We start from the raw sequence: 18812 nt of genomic DNA, 5'->3' as shown, positions 1-18812 counted from the left end.
CATGCTGTGTGTGTGCGTGCGTGTGTGTGTGTGTGAGAGAGAGAGAGAGAGAGAGAGAGAGAGAGAGAGAGAGAGAGAGAGAGAGAGAGAGAGAGAGAGAGAGTCTGAGTGTTCATTTTGCTGTTGTTACTTCTGTTACATCGTTAGTATGAATGTGTTTACATACTCCTCTGTTATGGGTATGGCTCCGCTCATTTCTCTGCCCCTAAGCGTAGTTCACCTTTCTTAGCCAGCCAGTCTGGTACCAGATGCCTGCATTTGCTCCAGCTGGTCCCCCCAACCCCTCCCCCCTCTCTATTTCCTTGTATGTGTGTGCATACAGCCCAGAGCTAAAGTTGAAGGAGCAGAGCTGTGCAAAAGGCAATAACAGTACTTTCAAATAGTACAGTATACTGTAAAAATTTGAGTACATTTTGGCAAATATTGCCATAGGTGCCTGCTCTACTTCGTTTAATACTGCACAAGACCACTACAAGTCACTATTCTCTCCTAACATCTCCATTCCTCCTGGTATTAAAACAAATGTTGTGGGCCAGGAACGACAAAACCACTCTTCTGTTCATCTGACATTCTTCCAGTTGTCAGTGCCCATCGTGGTAGCTATCACTGCCAAATGTCTGCAGTTGTCTGGAGGGACAGTCCAGGCCCAAGCACTGATCTCATTACCACCACATTACCACAGCCTGCCTGCTGCAGCAGCACTGCACTCATGCAAAGAAGAGGAGGAAAAAACACCCCAGATCTTAACATTATTAAGTAGTGTGTGTGTGTGTGTGTGTGTGTGTGTGTGTGTGTGTGTGTGTGTGTGTGTGTGTGTGTGTGTGTGTGTGTGTGTGTGTGTGTGTGTGTGTGTGTGTGTGTGTGTGTGTGTGTGTGTGTGTGTTTATGTGTGTGTGTGTCTGTCTGTGTGTGCTTATGTGTGTGTGTGCGCGTGTGTGCGTGGTGCGTGCCTGGTCTATTAGAAGTCACTCTCTTAGCTGGCATGCGTTGACAAAGTAAACATCTTGCGTGCCCATTCTGCCCCAGACTTCAGGGGAAAGCTGGCAGTTAATGGTTTTTTTTTTTCATTTTATGTCTTTTTGGGATCCTTAGCTCTTAGCCAAGTTCGGAAATGGAAAATATACATCACAGGCTGCAAATGAAGCATGTGGTTGACCAAAATAACCAAACCTCATATGGCAGTCACTCCACATTTCAAACAAGCATGGCTCCTTCTCGAACATTAACAGGCCGAAGAAGTCTTAAACAAAGTCATGATGATCAAACTCACACAGACTTATCTCTCGAAATGCTGTGGCACCGTATGATTTATAAAGTCAAAGACATCATTGTAGTGGTTTGGGAAATGTCAAGCTTTGGGTAGACTGGGTGGTCTCGCCAGTCCATATCTCAGAATATTTTACATGTATGTCTAGAAATGTAGATAATTATAGACACTGTCACGTTTGAAAGCAGTGCTTCAAAAATGCATAATAAAACAAAGGAAATTTGCGGTCAGACAATTACTTTCTTCAGGATATGCATGTTTGTCTAATTGTCAGTAATTATATGCAAATTATGCACCTATGTTTCCTGGCCAGAAAAGGGAAGGGAAACATAATTTAGCCCTCTATGTCGAGACATCCTGCCACAAACTGAGAGGCTATACATATTTGATGGCTAGATCGGGTGGATTGCTGAGCATTCAGTTTTTGTCCACGGCAGAAAATCAAGAGGGATGTTTTTGTTCCCTCCAATCTCCTTTGTTGTTTGATATTATCAGTGGAAGTCAAAGCAGAATGCTGCTGAATGATTAGTATGTTCAGGATGTCTGCAGGCGATCCATTTTAATAGATTGGGGTCGTCTGCGTGCAGGGAGAGGGTCACATGGTTAGCTGTGATTACACCACTTCCGGTGGGAAAAAATATTGTGATGGCATACAGACATATCCAACAAGTATTCAGTGCTAAGGCACTGATTCTATGTCGCCTTATAGTCTCCACAGTCTTTATCCTCTTTATCATCTTATGGAAGTTAGAAGTTCCATTTTTATCAAATTTATGCATACAGTACAAACATCCAGACTAACTGTTATAACCTATATATCATATTGCCCCTATTAGGCCTACTGTATGTTGGGTATTGGTTTTGGTTCATTTGTATCTCTGTCTGTTTTCAATTGTCTGCCTGTCTGTCTGTTAGCTAGCAATATTACACGAAAAACTTCAGAGCTAATCATTGTGTCCTAAAGTGCAGTGTTTGTGTTGCTATGGTGATGTTAGGACTTAGTGATCAGCTTCAGGCTTCTGAAGAAGGAGTGGACACCATATCACAAGACTCCAGCATAAAACAAAACATCACATGGTCTTGGGGTTGTTGGATGCTATGTGTACAGTATGTATCTGCAATGTAATCCCTCCCACTGTTCTCTCTTTGAAAAGTATGACATTGATATTTTGTTGTGATGCAGTTTTTGAGTGCATTGGTCAGGAAAGCGCACAACCCAGGCTGAAATATTCACTTGTCTTGATTGATTTGTGGAAGGATGTGGATTCAGAGCTGCCCTTGAGAAGGAAGTCATGCACGTCAGCAAGAGACTTTGGCTTGATGACGAATGTATCACTATGACGAGACCTTTGTCATTCTTGGACCTTGGTCTTTCCATTATCCTGCCACAATACGTAGTTTCTCTCTTCAACTTTCCCCACATGCAAGTGCGCCACATCGTTCTGTCATTGCTTGCAACATGAATGTTTTCTTGCCATTTATTTTCATGGCTGCTGATGTTGTTTTACCTGTGTGTATTCCACACTCCTCTCATCTGTTATGTTTCATTGTATTGAAGCTTGTGCAGGTGTTGTGCATGAAAAAAACTTTCATCTTGTGGCAGAAATTCCACAGTCAGAGCTGTGACCACCACACCTGGCAATCAATGCCACCAATAGCCCCATACATTCCACTCATGAATATAAATGCTGAATACCTCCCTCGCTTAATGAGGCATGGTTATAGCGACGGGAACAACGGTCCTCTCTATGGCATTGATGACCATTTAAAGATCATGCCTTATTCATGATGTGTGGGCGTCATTCTGTATGCAATGAATATGGTGGACAGAGTAAGCTGTGTGTGTCTGTGCATGTGTTTGTCTGCCTGCCTGTCTGTCTGCCTGTCAATAAATAAAGGCCAGGTCCTGTATTGACTGGCAGGCAGACAGGCAGGTTCTTGTGTAGTTGTTATGTACTTTAAATTTCGACTGCACTTAACAGGCATAGTGAGAAAACCTTGCTGGTTTTATTTTTTTGTTCTTCCAATCACATCTTATTCACTGTGTGTGTGTGTGTGTGTGTGTGTGTGTGTGTGTGTGTGTGTGTGTGTGTGTGTGTGTGTGTGTGTGTGTGTGTGTGTGTGTGTGTGTGTGTGTGTGTGTGTGTGTGTGTGCGTGTGCGTGCGCGTGTGCGTGTGTGCGCGTGCGAGCGTGCGTGTCTGTGTGCGTCATTTGGATATCAACCAATGTAATAATTAATGTTTTAGGTGGATATCTGAAATTCTAAATCTCAACTTGTAAATGGGCGACCAGTGTCATGGTGACTATGGTGAATCTGTTATGATAGCCAGGCAGGTGCTTCCTCTATGATCATTTACACTGTCATTGTACTGGGAGAAAGTGTCCATAGGATGTATTTAATAGTGAACACTTTGCCTTGAGTTCCCAAAGCTTAAGTGAAGTGTGGAAGATGCGGAATCAATTCATTATCATTGACCAATCTTCCGATAATGGTAGTATTGGCCTAAATTTGATTAAATGAAATCATTGCTTATGAATGCCCATGATTCTACACGTAATTATTCAAATCTCATTATCTACACTTGACTTGTTTTTTTCCTAATTCACATCTAGCAGTTCCCCAAGGACAGTTGCATCCAACACAGGACAATTACATCTGTCAGTGAGCTGTGTCGTTGTCATTATATGCTTGTGCAGACTCAAGATATGTTTGGAATTTCGTTTTCACAAAGTAGAATATCAAGAGCATTGTAGATGCCATTGTAAAAGTGCTCCTAAGTGTCTGTTTGCCTGTCTCTGTTTCTGTCTCCCCCGCCGGGTCAGACACCTCATGTGTCTTGTCAAGGCTGATGAATGGCTAAACAGATGAGCCTCACCATGTGTTTGAGGCCTTTGGCATGGGCAGAGTGAAATGATTCATATAATCAAATTAGGAGTAATAATAGCTCCTTATGCTCTGTAACCAGACTCTACATGGTCTTAACTGTAGTGTGTATATGCTTCGCTTTAGCTGAAACTGTCCACAGCATTCTACAGTGGCCACATTTTCCACTTTTCATCATCTGTCAGGTCGTTCCCATGGGAACTCATTTTTATCTGTGACGTTGTGGTGCTAGTGCCGATGAAGCAGGCAGCTGTCAGGTGTTTTATTGATCCTACACCATCTACACGAATATTAGGTAACACTTAAGAATACCTACCCCTAAAACGCTTTCTTAACACTTTATTAACATTAATGAATGAACAATGATGAATAATGAACAAATGTTTGTAACACAGTGGAGTGGGAATGGACTTCTACTGGATGGGTCTTTCGTGTGTTTGCCTGCTGAATACTTCTATATCCCGTGCTCTCATGCGTTCTGGTCCTTGGAGGACAAACTTCCACTGTGTTAACATTTCTTACTCATTTGTAAATAGTTTGTTGATAATTCGTTAATTATTTATAGAGCATAAGTCATAAATCATATCAGGGGTAGTTATTCTAGTGTTGCTGTATTATTCCAGTCTTATTCAGTGATGTGTGTTGTTAGACACAGGAAGGTCGACTATTTCCTTTAAGTCTGTTTTGTGAAAAAGAAGAAAAAAAGGCTTGACGTTATACTACAGTATATCAATTGTGGCAAAATCTCAAAAGTCATAGTAGCATATGCATACACTCACTCACACACACGTACGCAGGCACGCACACACGCACGCACGCATACACAAACACTCACACACACACACACACACACACACACACAATGGCAATATAATACAATGCTTATTGCTATTTAGAGATTTCAAAGCATCATTCAAATGCAACAAATTGTGCTTCTTGTGACTGTAAAAGAGCTTGTAGTCGGTGCAGGCCAGGTCGTTGAAATGTATTCAATTTGGGATCCCAATACTGATATTTTTACTTTCACAGTGTTACCGAATACTGTTGTTGAATTATGACAGGCATGGAAATCCTTGCGGATGCAAATATGCTAAAGCTAGCAGGATATATTTCAATTGTGCACTCTACCAAGGGAGGGATAAATGCTCAGATTATTTCTCAACGTGTCATGCAAAGTTAGGGCCTAAATTCACTCTCTCTCTCTCTCTCTCTCTCTCTCTCTCTCTCTCTCTCTCTCTCTCTCTCTCTCTCTCTCTCTCTCTCTCTCTCTCTCTCTCTCTCTCTCTCTCTCTCTCTCTCTCTCTGCCTCCTAACTGGCTTTTCGACTTGCTCTCTTCACATCCTAAAATACTTAGCTTGTGTTGGGCTGGATATTGCAGACTGTGTCAGAGTGGTGTACTGACTAGGGATGTACTGAATGAACCTCATCTAGTGTCACATTCACTGTAGAATCACTTCCACTAGTGCATCCAACCACATGCATGCTACCATGGTGCCTGTTGGGTCAGGGTGCTGACAGGATTGGACTCTGATCTTTTTAGCCGTGACCTCAGAACTAGGGAAAGTGAAGGATGGGACAGGGGTGCTTGCATGCTCTTGCATACACACACACGCACACACACACGCACACACACACACACACACACACACACACACACACACACACACACACACACACACACACACACACACACACACACGCACACGCACACACATACGCACACACACATAAACACACACACACACACCAAAATCCATACTCACACAGGGACGTGCACAGGAATCTTGAAGTTGCTCTGACCTGAAGAAAGGGCACACCGGTTGCGTGCTGCGCTCGTTTTTTTTCTTCTTCTAGTGAAGCGACTGTGTGTCCCATGCAAGGCCTGCGCCCCTCCCCTCACCTCTCTCGAGTTGTCTGGTGAATCAGAATGATTGACCCTGAAGACTTTATTTTAAAAAAATTCAATCAAAATTATGAATTATAGAAGACAAAACATTATGGAAATATGAAATCATATTTGCCTGTATTATTTTTTCCCCTCCCTCGGAAGGGCAACCTCATCCAAGGAAGGCAAAAGGGCGTTGCCCTGGCAACTTGGGCTCTGTCCTGTGCATGTCACTGTACTCACATACATACTGTCTTCATTTATTCAGCCAGACAGCCAGTGCTGAAGAAGAGAGGACTATGAAGCAAGTTTCATCATGTTATTTGACGTGTTCTGTGAAACGTTAATATTACAAGAGACTGTAGCTTCTCTGGCCTACGGTTCGATACTCCCCACGATTTTTCAATTGTATCTTTTTAAATTAATGAATTCGCTTTTTTCACATTTTTTAAAAAAAGTTTACAAATAATGATGAAGATTTGAAGCTTGTTTGAAAAGACTTATCACAATACTACCTTCTCGCATTGTGTGACTCGCGTATCGCAATTTCTCAGTTCGATACAATATCGTTACTTCCCTATTATTTAGGGAATATTCACAAAAAGATCAAATTTGGCAGTAGGCAGCACTGTTTCAATGAGCAGCATAGTTGCAATACCTACTCTGGCCACCATCCTACACAGTGCACCTTTAAACATGTATTTCACATGTTAGAATAGTGTGTGTGTATCTGTCCACCCAATGTAATAGTTATTGATTAGTTGTTTGTGTTAAACGCTCCTTGTAATGTTTTTATTAAATGCCAAGCTTAATTGCTGTTGTGGGAAGTGGTCATGACTGCCTTGAAGAAAAGAAAGATATAATTTTCAAATGGACCAACAATGTCCATTTCAAACCAAGGGAACATCCATACAAGTAAAAGCCATGGGCACTATGTGGAGTGGGTGAGTCAGAAGCTGAGAATGAAAAGATGACCTTCAAGCAGCATCTCTCTCTCTCTCTCTCTCTCTCTCTCTCTCTCTCTCTCTCTCTCTCTCTCTCTCTCTCTCTCTCTCTCTCTCTCTCTCTCTCTCTCTCTCTCTCTCTCTCTCTCTCTCTCTCTCTCTCTCTGGAGACAGAGAGAAATATAGAGAAAGAAAGCACAGAAGAAGAAGAAAGTGGCTCTGGGTTGCTATACACACATATTATTATGCAGCTGTGTGTGTGTGTGTGTGTGTGTGTGTGTGTGTGTGTGTGTGTGTGTGTGTGTGTGTGTGTGTGTGTGTGTGTGTGTGTGTGTGTGTGTGTGTGTGTGTGTGTGTGTGTGTGTGTGTGTGTGTGTGTGTGTGTGTACTGTATATGTGTTTATGTGGAGATGGCTGAAGTGATGTGTTGACAAGAGTGATGGTCACTGTTTACAAGGAGAAAAATGTCTTGTACACAAAGATAACACAGGCAAAGCAATTTTCTACAGCGACGTATTCTGCAGGGAATTACAGAATGTGGTAGCTGGATACAACAGGAAGATAGAGAGGACGAGGCAGTCCCAGACACCTGTTATGTAAATATTATTTCTTGCAGAGAAAATGCCAGGGACAATATTAGTCCGTGTGTGTATTAGAAAGCAAGTGTTTGTGTTCTAACGTGGAAAAAGTATACGATTCTGGAATGTGATATGATTGAAATGAATTTTGTTTTTTCATGGCGTGTAGTTGCTCTCCTCCTTCACCCCTCACCACTGGCTTCCCTTGTCCCTTCCAGAGAGGTGGCTCAGATTGACCAGTTCCTCCAGGAGACGGCGGCCCGGGAGGCCAACGCCAAGGTGCGGCTGCAGCAGTTCATTGAGGAGCTGCTGGATCGTGCCGACCGCGCCGAGAAGCAGCTTCAGATCATCAGCAGCTGTGGGACCACGCCCAACGGCAGCCTGGGACGCTGCAGCATACAGGGGTCAAAGGGCAATGGGCGGCAGGTGAGAGGAGCCTCATTGTGGCGTGGGGGATATGCTCAGTGAGATTAGGATGTAGGAATGCACTTAATGCACACTTTAACACTTTAACACTTCAGATATACTTTTTTTACAAGCCTGGGTAATTTGCTGTAATTTCAGTAGGCTGTAAATACCTGGAGGGGTGTGTGTGTGTGTGTGTGTGCCTCGTGCGTGTGTGCGTGCGTGTGTGCATGCATGCCTCCGTGCGTGTGTGTGTGTGTTTGTGTGTGTGCGCATGTGCATGCACGCACGTGTGCATGCATCTGTGTTTGTGTGGTTGTTTGCATGTGTGTTCATCTGTGAATCATATTTTTTTAGTTTGAGAGGAAAATTATGCCCTGGAGCAGGGCTTTGAACCGGTTCAAGAAACGAAAACGAAAACCGGGAACTTTTTGTATTTTACAGGGAACAGAAACGAAACCGGAAACTTTATTATTTTTTATGTTCTGGAGCGGGAACACTTATTTAAAAATAATGGTAACCGGTTTATACCGGTTAATACCGTTCCTCAAATTAAAAAAAAAAGTAACTATTTTCCTGCGCACGTTACCATGACGGCTGAGATTTACGTCCTGTGTGACATCAGACATTCTCTGACTGAAGGGAGATTATAATTCCGTTTCTGTTCGGAACGGAACGTTTGGAAAAAAAGAATGGTTCAAAGCCCTGCCCTGGAGTGGATACTACGGTTGTGGAATTGTGAGAGATGGATATGTTTTGTGCAGTTTCGTGTTTGCATGTATATGGTGGGAATTAGGAGCAGGATTTTTTGTGACTTTCTCCATATTTGTCCTCACGTGGGTGTATGCCATTTAAGTGTAATTGTTTTGGATTCCTCAGCCCTCAGTTTCCTTTTTACTTACCGACTCTTCAACATCTGTCATGTCACTGAAGCTACTTCTTGTTGTCTCATTACAGAAGGCTCAATAAAGTCTGACAGCTGCTTATATTTTTGGAAATGAATACCATATGAGGACAGCAGAATCTGGCCCGCTAGATACCAGAATCACCCGGACCACAAAGCTCAATATTCATATGGAGCGTGTCGTGACCTTCCTAGGCAGACGTTTGTTGCGCTAAGAAGTCAGGCCTCTGTTTACAGTAGCAGAGGTGGTGTTTATCTGGTGGAATGTGTCTCTTGACAGTTCTAGGCCCCTCCCTAATGTTTGAAGGGGCAGGGGCTTAATCGGTTCTGACTATTAGACCTCTGCAACTGAAATGTGACTCTGTGCACTCAGCAACTGCAGAAAGCATAGCTGCCGTGTCCTTACTGTATATATATGTTTTTCCTATACAAATGGCATGCTTCATCACACTGTTAGCATTTGATGCTTGGCCCAGTAAGACTTCTTATTTAAATTCTTGAGAATATCCGAATTAGAATTGAGTCATAGTCAGTTATGGATAACATATAACTCACTAATCTCCCTCGTCTCAGTACTTGAATGCAGTCTCACATTGTCATTGAAATTGCTTTGAGAACATCTGACAGCATAATGATGTCTGTTTGCTATGTTTTTGTTGGTTACAGTAATTCAGTAGTCTGTGAGACAGTGGCAGAAATGAATAGATGAATATGGTGAACATCTCTTGATTACCTGTATTGCCTCTGTCAGTAATACCAAACATCGATCAAACATCGGATGTGTGCAGGAGAGACATTTATCGTAGAGCTATGAGCTGTAATCGTATGGCCTCTCGACATGTAAACCACATGCAAATAATAATTGATAAATAATTGATGCTTCTAGTACACATTAACAGTGGCCTGCACACAGTAAAACTACCATGGCAATGAAGGATCAGGGCCCTTACAGAACAAAAGTGAGAAAGGTCGTTAAAACATTGCCTTCTTTTTGGGTATAGGTGTCTTTGTCGCTGAACCCTGGGGGTAGTGGGTGCTTCCCATGGCAGTCCAGGTACCTAGTAAGAACATTGTACCCATGGTTGTGCATTACCTCAATTAAACAAGACACTATCCATGTTTCTATACACTACAGTTACTGTGTGGCCATGGTGTGCTGTGGTATTGCCAGAGTATTCTCATGAGACAGGAGCATACAGCTGTGCTTATTAACTGCCAGTGAGTGCCCTGTGCTGGGTTCAGGCAGCTTTGTGGGTTTCCTGATGCCGCCCACTAATCATGTTTATGTTCTCCTGGACTAATTGCACCACTGATTACTGTGTGCTGCTGCTCAGTCTGGGGCACAATACCCCTTTATGGAGATCAGTAGGAGAGCCATTAACAGCTAGTGAGAATACTCAGGGATAAATATGGGATAAGTGCGTTATGCAGAGATTATAATGGATGCATCCCCTAAGGTTCATTGTAGAGAAATTAAGTTGCTTGTTCATATTTCTTTATAGTGTTGTCGTGAGGCGACATTTTGTTTGGTGTACCCTATAGCTTGGAGATGGCATTGGGGATAGGGATGGAGTTGGTGGCTGATAGATACTGATATTGTAAGTGAGAAAACCACAGATGTTTTCATGTAGGTAATTTGGTATTAGATTTGCTATTTTTAAGTTATAAAAGAATGGCTTCTAACCTTTGGACAATACATTGTATGAAATGAAAATTGTCCCATGGTTTTAGGAGAACTCTGCCAACACTGCTTTCTCAGCATGCCATGGCTCATGGGGGTGTGTGAGACTGGCCTACTTTCTGTTCTGTGTGAACAGGGTTAAGCCCTGCTCCATCCGACTGGTAATATGATGGGGGATGAGCAGCGGCACCTGCCTGTCTCAGATGGAGGTCCATCCCGCTACCCACCCCGCTACCCCGCCACCCCTTCCTCCTGGGGACTCCCTGCGCTGACGTGTGATGGATTCCCCCGGCGTGCCCTCATTCCCTTCATATCTCCATGGAAACTTTCATTATGAGAATTCAAGCTGTTATGATTGTGTTCAGTATACACTCAGTCGAAAAGCCAAAATAGCGTTTTTTTCCCCAGTTTACACTCAGTCCCAGTTTGAATGTCTGATTTGGATGAAGAGCAGAAGTTGCCCTTTGCATGTTAATATCAATCTGTTTGTCCCTTATGTTAGGTTTCATGGTATCTTATGTTTCATTGTAGCTGATAGGGTTGCCACTGTCTGTCAATAGCCCTTGACATCTCAAACCCAAACAATCGTTTTGCTAGTACTATAAGCAATGGTGTCCTTCATTCAGTGTCCTGGGATTTCCCCCCCAAGACAGACCATTAAAACTGGGGTTATCAGGTAAAACCGGGAAAGGTAGCAACAGTAACTGAGGCTAATGTGAGTAGTAGGTTTATTTTATCTGATGTTACAAGTATAGTATCCCCTAACATTGCTCCCTAACTAAGGCTTAGCTACTTGTCATATTTCGGATGACAGATCATTGACATCAGCTGTTAAAATCACAAATGATTGTAATTCATTGACATACATACCAACTTGGACCCCTAATGTTTTATTTCAAGCCATTTTTGAAGCAAGTGTACAGGGCGGGATGACAGGCAATTTTGTGGCGGAACAAGTCAGCAGAGCCCTATTTTCCATTCATCCCTATGGAGACTTGAAACAATGAATCTCATTAGGAATTTCGTACATACGGTTTCCCTTCCTTTTTAAACAATCCAAATATTTGTGCTGAGCCTTTATTAAATTGCTATTAAATTGTTTAAATGACCAATTAGAATAGTTAGTTTGGTTGGCAGTTAGAACTCTCTAAGATTTTTTTGATCGCCCTATCAGTGCTTGCTCTCTATGTTTCTAATCAACATTCTAATATAAGCAACATTTCCACAAATCCATAGTGGAAGTAATCTTGCAAATGCTCCAAAACGGCTGCACAATTTTGGGGTCCAAGTATGTACGTCAATGTTTTAAATACTAAAACCCAATATCCAGTGTGTGTGTGTGTGTGTGTGTGTGTGTGTGTGTGTGTGTGTGTGTGTGTGTGTGTGTGTGTGTGTGTGTGTGTGCCTGCCTGCCTGCCTGCCTGCCTGCCTGCCTGCCTGCCTGCCTGCCTGCCTGCCTGCGTGCGTGCGTGCGTGCGTGCGTGCGTGCGTGCGTGCGTGCGTGCGTGTGTGTGTGTGTGTGTGTGTGTGTATCTGCCTGTCTGCCTGAATGCCTGCCTGCCTGCCTGTGTGTGTGTGTGTGTGTGTGACTGCCTGCCTGCCTGTGAGTGTGTGTGTGTGTACATGTGTGTGTGTGTGAGATAGATGGAGCAGACCTTTGGTTCCAGCCCATTTCTGAGCCATGTGCACTGCTCTGCCTCCGCCCAGCTCATGCCTATGTGGGTCACCGTGGAGATGGATGAGCTCCCTGTTCCTCCTGCGTCTTTTCCACTGGCACAAGGCCCGGTGTCGTGTGTGTGTGTGTGTGTGTGTGTGTGTGTGTGTGTGTGTGTGTGTGTGTGTGTGTGTGTGTGTGTGTGTGTGTGTGTGTGTGTGTGCGTGTGCGTGTGCATGTGTGTGTGTGCGTGTGTGCGTGTGTGCGTGTTTATGTCTGTGTACATGCCTGTGTGTATGTAAGTGCATGGGTGTGTCTGTGTGAATATGTGCCGTCTCTGTTAGTGCTACCATTATGGCTGGCTGCTGTCCCATCTCAACAGGCAGTGGCACTGGCCAACACCTTACCTTTAGTAAAACCAGGAGAAAAGATTGAGGGAAAGATGCAGGGACAGAAACTTGCAGTGGGAGTAATGGCTGCAGAGAATTTAAAGGTGCATTGTGTAATATTTTTGTAGTTTATTCCCAGAATTCATGCTGCCCATTCACAAATGTTACCTTTTTCATGAATACTTATCACCACCAGCAAATAGTATACTATATAGAAAAATAAGTATTCATTATGACTGGGGAAATTGTACTTTTCATAAAGGGGGAAAAATTGGACCGCCATTACGAATTTCCAGAAATAGACATTTTTAGCTGCAAAACTTACTGTACTTAGGTCATACTAGACCAGTAAATATTACTTCATTATTTAGTAAATGTTTATGAAAAGATCAAATTTGGCAAAGCTACAATGAGAAGCATAGTTGCAATACCTACTGCCACAATCCTACACAATGCACCTTTCAGCAGAATTTTGGAGTGTGGGGTCCACCAAGGGGTTGTGTTTTTGCATGAGAGGTAGAGTTGGCCTGCATGGCGTTGGCGTGACGTGATACAGGAGGGAACAGGGCACATCTATACATGTGGCTCTCTTCTTCTGCTCTCCAAGCTCAGCTCCAACAGCCCTCTCTTGAAGACCAATTAGCTTGAGCAGCTGAACAGAGCTGTCCCTCCAAATGAATTGCATGTCGGCTGCATGGCGGACACTACTGTAGCACTTTGCATGACCATCGTGTCTGTCCTGTGTCTGAGTTACTTTGTCTTCAACACGCTTACTTTCCAGACCCTTTTAAAAACCTCTCAGTCACTTTTCCTCAGCCGTGATCTTTAGCAGGACCACTTTACTCTGGGTTGCATCGTAATGTACTTCAGTCTCCAACACATTTGGCCCTTTAACAATTTGCGTGAAGAAAGCATGGTATGGTCACGTTGTAATAGTCACTTTACTTAGCGTCCCTACCATAGTACTACACTCCTACGGCATTACACAGAAAGAAAATTTGGGAATACATTATGACTTGGTCATTGCCATTCTGGTAACAGCAAAATTTTAACAGGGGCCTTGCCTTAGCATAACAGATTAAACACCCTCCAGCTGCACACCACATGCATTTAGAAAATGCAGAAGCCCAGCGTTCCAATGATGCCATGCATTCCCCCAAACTACTGAAGTGATGTGCAGAGAAATATGAATCTTGAAAAACTTTTTGGAAAAACAGTGATATGGCCAATTTGTTTCACCTCCATGAAATGCCTGTATGTCCTTTATAGAACCACAGCTGCATCTGCACCTGTGTATAACATCAAATAGATACTAAAGCCCGATTCGGACGGGACTTTTATTACCTATGGACCCCCGGTAATTCGGAATAATTACAGAGAATGTCTGAGTTCTTAGTCCTGTGCGAATGTGCCATGTCTGCGATTTGTGAGGTAATAATTCCGCCGCAAATTACCTACTGTAATTCGGCGAAACTCACACGTCCTGGGGTAATTTTACATAGGCGCGCCGTCTGCACTCCCTTGTAATGTCTGTGAATTGAGTAAATAACAGACGTTTATTTATCCCGTCCGAATGCGCCCCGAAAAATCACGGAGGTCCAGGGGTAATTGCGAATTACCAGGGGTCCATAGGTAATATTTATCCCGTGCGAATCGGGCTTAACGCTGGTTTAACATGGCTTAAGCTGGGACATGAGGGTGGGGTAATGTGACAGGTATGTTCTCTAGTATGTGGATAAATGATGGTGATGATGTTCTGCAGTTTCCTCTCACACCTGCTGGGATGGTGGTGGACTGATAACACATGGTGCATGGAACATGATAACACAGGCTCCCAACCCTGTCAGCTACACTGGAGTTTACATTGAGCTGTTGTTACTCTCCCTGTCCTGCTGTCTCCTGTGTGTGATGTGTGTGTGTACTACCAACTCTGTGGCAGCTTTCCTGTTCTCTGGCCTCTACAGATGTATTGACGCGTACACTGATTCAGACATATTAGACACACTACCATGCATACACCAAGTGAAACACAAATACATACATGTATGTTGCAGTCTTTCACAGACTCTCAATGCTCATGGCAGTTTTTTACTTGTGCATTGTAGTTACCAAGTGTTTACATAGTCATTTTCTGTCTCTGTCTCTGTCTCTCTCCCCTCCCTCCTCCCCCGTCCCCTCTCTATGTCTCTCTCTCTCTATGTCTCTCTCTCTCTATGTCTCTCTCTCTCTCTCTCTCTCTCTCTCTCTCTCTCTCTCTCTCTCTCTCTCTCTCTCTCTCTCTCTCTCTCGCTCTCTCTCTCTCTCCCTCTGCAGAGGAATTCCAGTATCTCTGGGACATCCAGAGGCATGTACCAGGTGTCAGACCGACACCCTTCCCCAAATGCAGGGTAAGTGTGATGGGCTCAGGTGAAATGACTCAACACACCACATCAGTCTACTCTACTCTAGGTCATTCACCTTCAGTAAAATACCTATGAATGAACCATTTTATGTAGTCCCTGAGCCATTATGTTGCTATATATGACATTACTTCATGTTAAAAGAAGTACTGTATCGCATATCCTAGCTCAAATGTACTTTGGCGCTCTGTCAGTAATAATTTATTCAGTCCGTTAGTCCCTGCTCGCCATGTCCAACTGTGTCAACGCTGCTCTTTGGTATCCTTGGCAACCTGTCCTGAGGACCTTGGGTCTTGTGGATGGCTTTTGTGCGGTAGACCGTGAGTTGCGATAAGCGTGCGCTCAGTAGACCATGCAGACGCCGACGACTGTATTCAGAGTTCCAGCTCCAGGCTGATTCCAGATGCTGAGAACTCTGTTGGAGGACGAAATGGGAAACTGAACCACGCTGACAGCCTCCACAATCAATACTGACTATAGAGCCCAACTCCACAATGACTAAGTGCTTTGTCAATGGTCATTGAAACCCTCTCACCACATCCCAGACTGGATGACTTAATCAGTTATGGTTTATTAGCTGTAAGGATGCCAGTCAGTGGTGTATTTCAAAAGTTATTCAAGTAGACCGACATTGACTTATCATCACCAAAGAGCCAAAGCTGCACTATGTAATGCTGCATGTGGGTTTCAACATGTGAGCTGCAACACTGTGTTGTGCTGTAAGGGGCTTGTTGCTGTGTGCAGTGGGCTCCGGCGTACTCCGCTATGCCTGAAGTCCTCAAGCATGCCTGAATCATTCAGCCATGCAGAAGAATCAGCTCCCCTCTCCCCAGAGTAAAACCTTCCTAATGTGTAACTAATAAAAAACAGAAATGTCATGCCAGATACTTGCAGTTGTATATGTGAGGTGCAGATAAAACAATTCACAGTAGGTTAGAATCACTCTCCAATTAGTGTGTGTGTGTGTGTGTGTGTGTGTGTGTGTGTGTGTGTGTGTGTGTGTGTGTGTGTGTGTGTGTGTGTGCGTGTGCGTGTGCATGTGTGTGCGCACGCACCTGTACACGTGTGCTTGCATGCTTGTGTGTATGTGTGTGCATGTATGTGTGTGTAGGTGCTTGTTTGACTTCATCTATGGCCAGTTTGTCACTTCTGTGGCTTTGTTTTGGCCTGGGCAGGGCCGGCTGAGAGGCACTGAGCCGTGTCTGGTTTGCGTGGGAAACAGCATCCATCATTCCCTGCCGTCCAACTCAGCATCGTCTTCTCAGCAGCAGGGGCTCCACAGCTGTAGACCGCCACGTGTCCCGCTGGTGTAGCCATTCGGCCTCAGTGAGGTCATTTAACATTTCTGCCATAGAGATGAGCAGCATCTCACATGCTGCAACTTGCTGTTCACAATTTGCCCCTCGCTCTCAATGCAGCTGACATTTTAAAGGCAAAAAACTACCATAAAATATGCTGTTCGTGTGTGTATTAGATGAAGCCCTTTATACTTGGGCTATAAATAGGTTTTGTACACCCTTACATAACACACCACCAGGATGTTGGAGCACTGTGCTCTGTGGAAGAAGAGGAGGCTCACCAACCAAGCAGATGATGGGTGTATTCATGTGGTTTGTGGGTATACCCATCTGCCCAGCACGGAGCAGACATTTACTCTTCGGAGAGAAAATAACTCTGACTGTAGATGCTCTCATCCATGTTTGGCTTTCCCTGATGTGACGTCATGTTACAGTGACCCAGAGGCCTTCCCCCTCACGTCAGATTGCAGCCATAGTCACCAAATGGCTAGCCTGGTTGGTACAGCCATTGCCAAATAAGCTGTTGAGAAGCCATGAAGCCAAACATGCTATTTTCGCAGTAAGCGTGTGGGTGTATGACAGCTCAACCCTGCTGTCAGAAGACTTCAGTCTGTTATGTAAAAATGTTGTGAAGATGGTTACATGTTGTCAAATGATCAGGTTAAGATTGGTATGTGCATTTCTGGATCTTGTTAATGATGTAATTAACCAACTTGCATGGAGTCTCTCCAGCTTTAGTTTTGCCATGATGCATGGTGAAATGAATCAGGTGTAGGTTTGAGAATTGAATGGGAATGCACATTGTCTGTACATCTTACATCTGTACATCTGATAGCAAAACACATTTTATCTGCCCTCGTTTACAAAGACTAAAACATAACTCAGCTGATATTTTGTTGTACAAAAGCATAGCTCAGCGTACATGTTATCGTTGTTGGAAAAGGACACAGCAGCTATCTGCTGTGTTAAGCATGATTCATCATTGTTTATGACTTCTCTTTTGGCTCAGAAAAGCTTTAGGATTCCCATCTAACTGACTCATTTCAAAATAGCTATGTTCTAAATAAGTGAAGTACACATCGTCACCCTACTCGTTGCTGCCTGAGGACTTGTAGCTGCAAAACACAGGCTCTGGTCCTCCCTACCCTGTCCTCTGGCACACAGACTGTAGCAGACAGGAGAGAGATGAGAGAAGGCATTGAGGTACCATCAGGCTTGAGAATTTGCGGTTTCTGTGCTTTAGATTTAGCCAGAGCTAGCATACTGTAGTGTAGGCCCAAAGACTCAGCATTAGCAATGCTCATGGATGATCGCAGAATAAATTCCCTCCATTAACATATTGTTAAAACAGAATTGTGATGTGAGAGATTTAAAAAAACGGTGGTCTTTAACAGTAGCTTAATCATAATGCTTTATTTATTCGGTCATGAACCTTGGTGCAGAGTTTGTTTCTCGTGAGGCTTGGAGTAGAACATTCCTTTCCCATAATGCATTGTGAATGTCCCAACTGTCTGAGGTCAGGCCAGTGCCAAAGCTTGTTTCCAGCGTCCACTCCAGACTAAACATCAACCCAAGTGACTCACTTTCCCCTGGCCACTGTGGGAACACCTGCTTTAAGCAGTACTCTGAAAAAGCTAAATGAATAAGCTAATAAATGGATAAAATATAGAAATAAACAGTTTGTCTCATAAGACATGGGTGTTTCACAGGCAGTGTCATGAACATGTGGTCTGTACAATGTGGCTGATTTCTGTTATTAGCCTGCCTCTCTCATTAGCTTTGCTGATCTGTCACCTCCATAAAGTGCTAACCACATTGCAACTGCTGTCAACAACACCCAGTCATTCTGTGTGACTCTCGCTGAATCTCGTCCAAATTTGAGGGAGGCCATGATATGTGTGTGCGTCATTGACAGGTCTTCTCTCTCCCTCTCTCTCTCTCTCTCTCTCTCTCTCTCTCTCTCTCTCTCTCTCTCTCTCTCTCTCTCTCTCGCTCGCTCTCTCTCTGTCTCTCTCCAACAGCGTGTCAGGTCGTGTAAAGTCGGTGTCACAGGGCTCAGGTGGTGGCTACGACAGTGACAGTGTGGAGATGCACCCCATGGATGAGTGTCTAGAGGCCCAGTACTACCACGTGCAGTGTCGTCTGGGGGAGAGCGGAGGCGGTGGAGGCTACGACCGGGCGGGGGCCTCACGCAGCTGGGGCCTTCGCAAACAGGCCATCCAGAACTGGCAGCGGCGACCGTACCGCAACAGCACCGAGGGCGAAGAGGGGGACGTGTCAGATGTTGGCTCCCGCACCACGGAGTCAGAGGCGGAGATATGGGAACAGGAGCGCCGCATTCCCACAGACTGCCAACAGTCCAACAGGGCTGCATATCGCCTAGGTAACACACCTGTGCTCTCTCTCTCTCTCTCTCTCTCTCTCTCTCTCTCTCTCTCTCTCTCTCTCTCTCTCTCTCTCTCTCTCTCTCTCTCTCTCTGTCAAATAATCTCAGATCTGCAGATAGTGATACTCTTATCAGA

The 18812-nt window shown here is 44.1% G+C and overlaps 1 protein-coding gene across 1 annotated transcript in view; it reads left to right on the top strand.

Moving 5' to 3' along the window:
* Window positions 1-18812, top strand: part of fbxo41 (F-box protein 41) — a 40843-nt gene that overhangs the window by 11122 nt on the left and 10909 nt on the right. Inside the window, exons 3-5 of the mRNA XM_063218304.1 lie at window positions 7779-7986; window positions 14907-14980; window positions 18312-18673. Coding sequence (XP_063074374.1) covers window positions 7779-7986; window positions 14907-14980; window positions 18312-18673 — 644 coding nt within the window. The remainder of the gene's footprint in view (window positions 1-7778; window positions 7987-14906; window positions 14981-18311; window positions 18674-18812) is intronic.

This window comes from Engraulis encrasicolus, chromosome 16, assembly GCF_034702125.1.
Source record: "Engraulis encrasicolus isolate BLACKSEA-1 chromosome 16, IST_EnEncr_1.0, whole genome shotgun sequence".
Classification (NCBI taxonomy): Eukaryota; Metazoa; Chordata; class Actinopteri; order Clupeiformes; family Engraulidae; genus Engraulis; species Engraulis encrasicolus.
The sequence above is the reverse complement of the archived record's forward strand: the minus strand, read 5'-3'. Positions and strand labels throughout refer to the sequence as shown.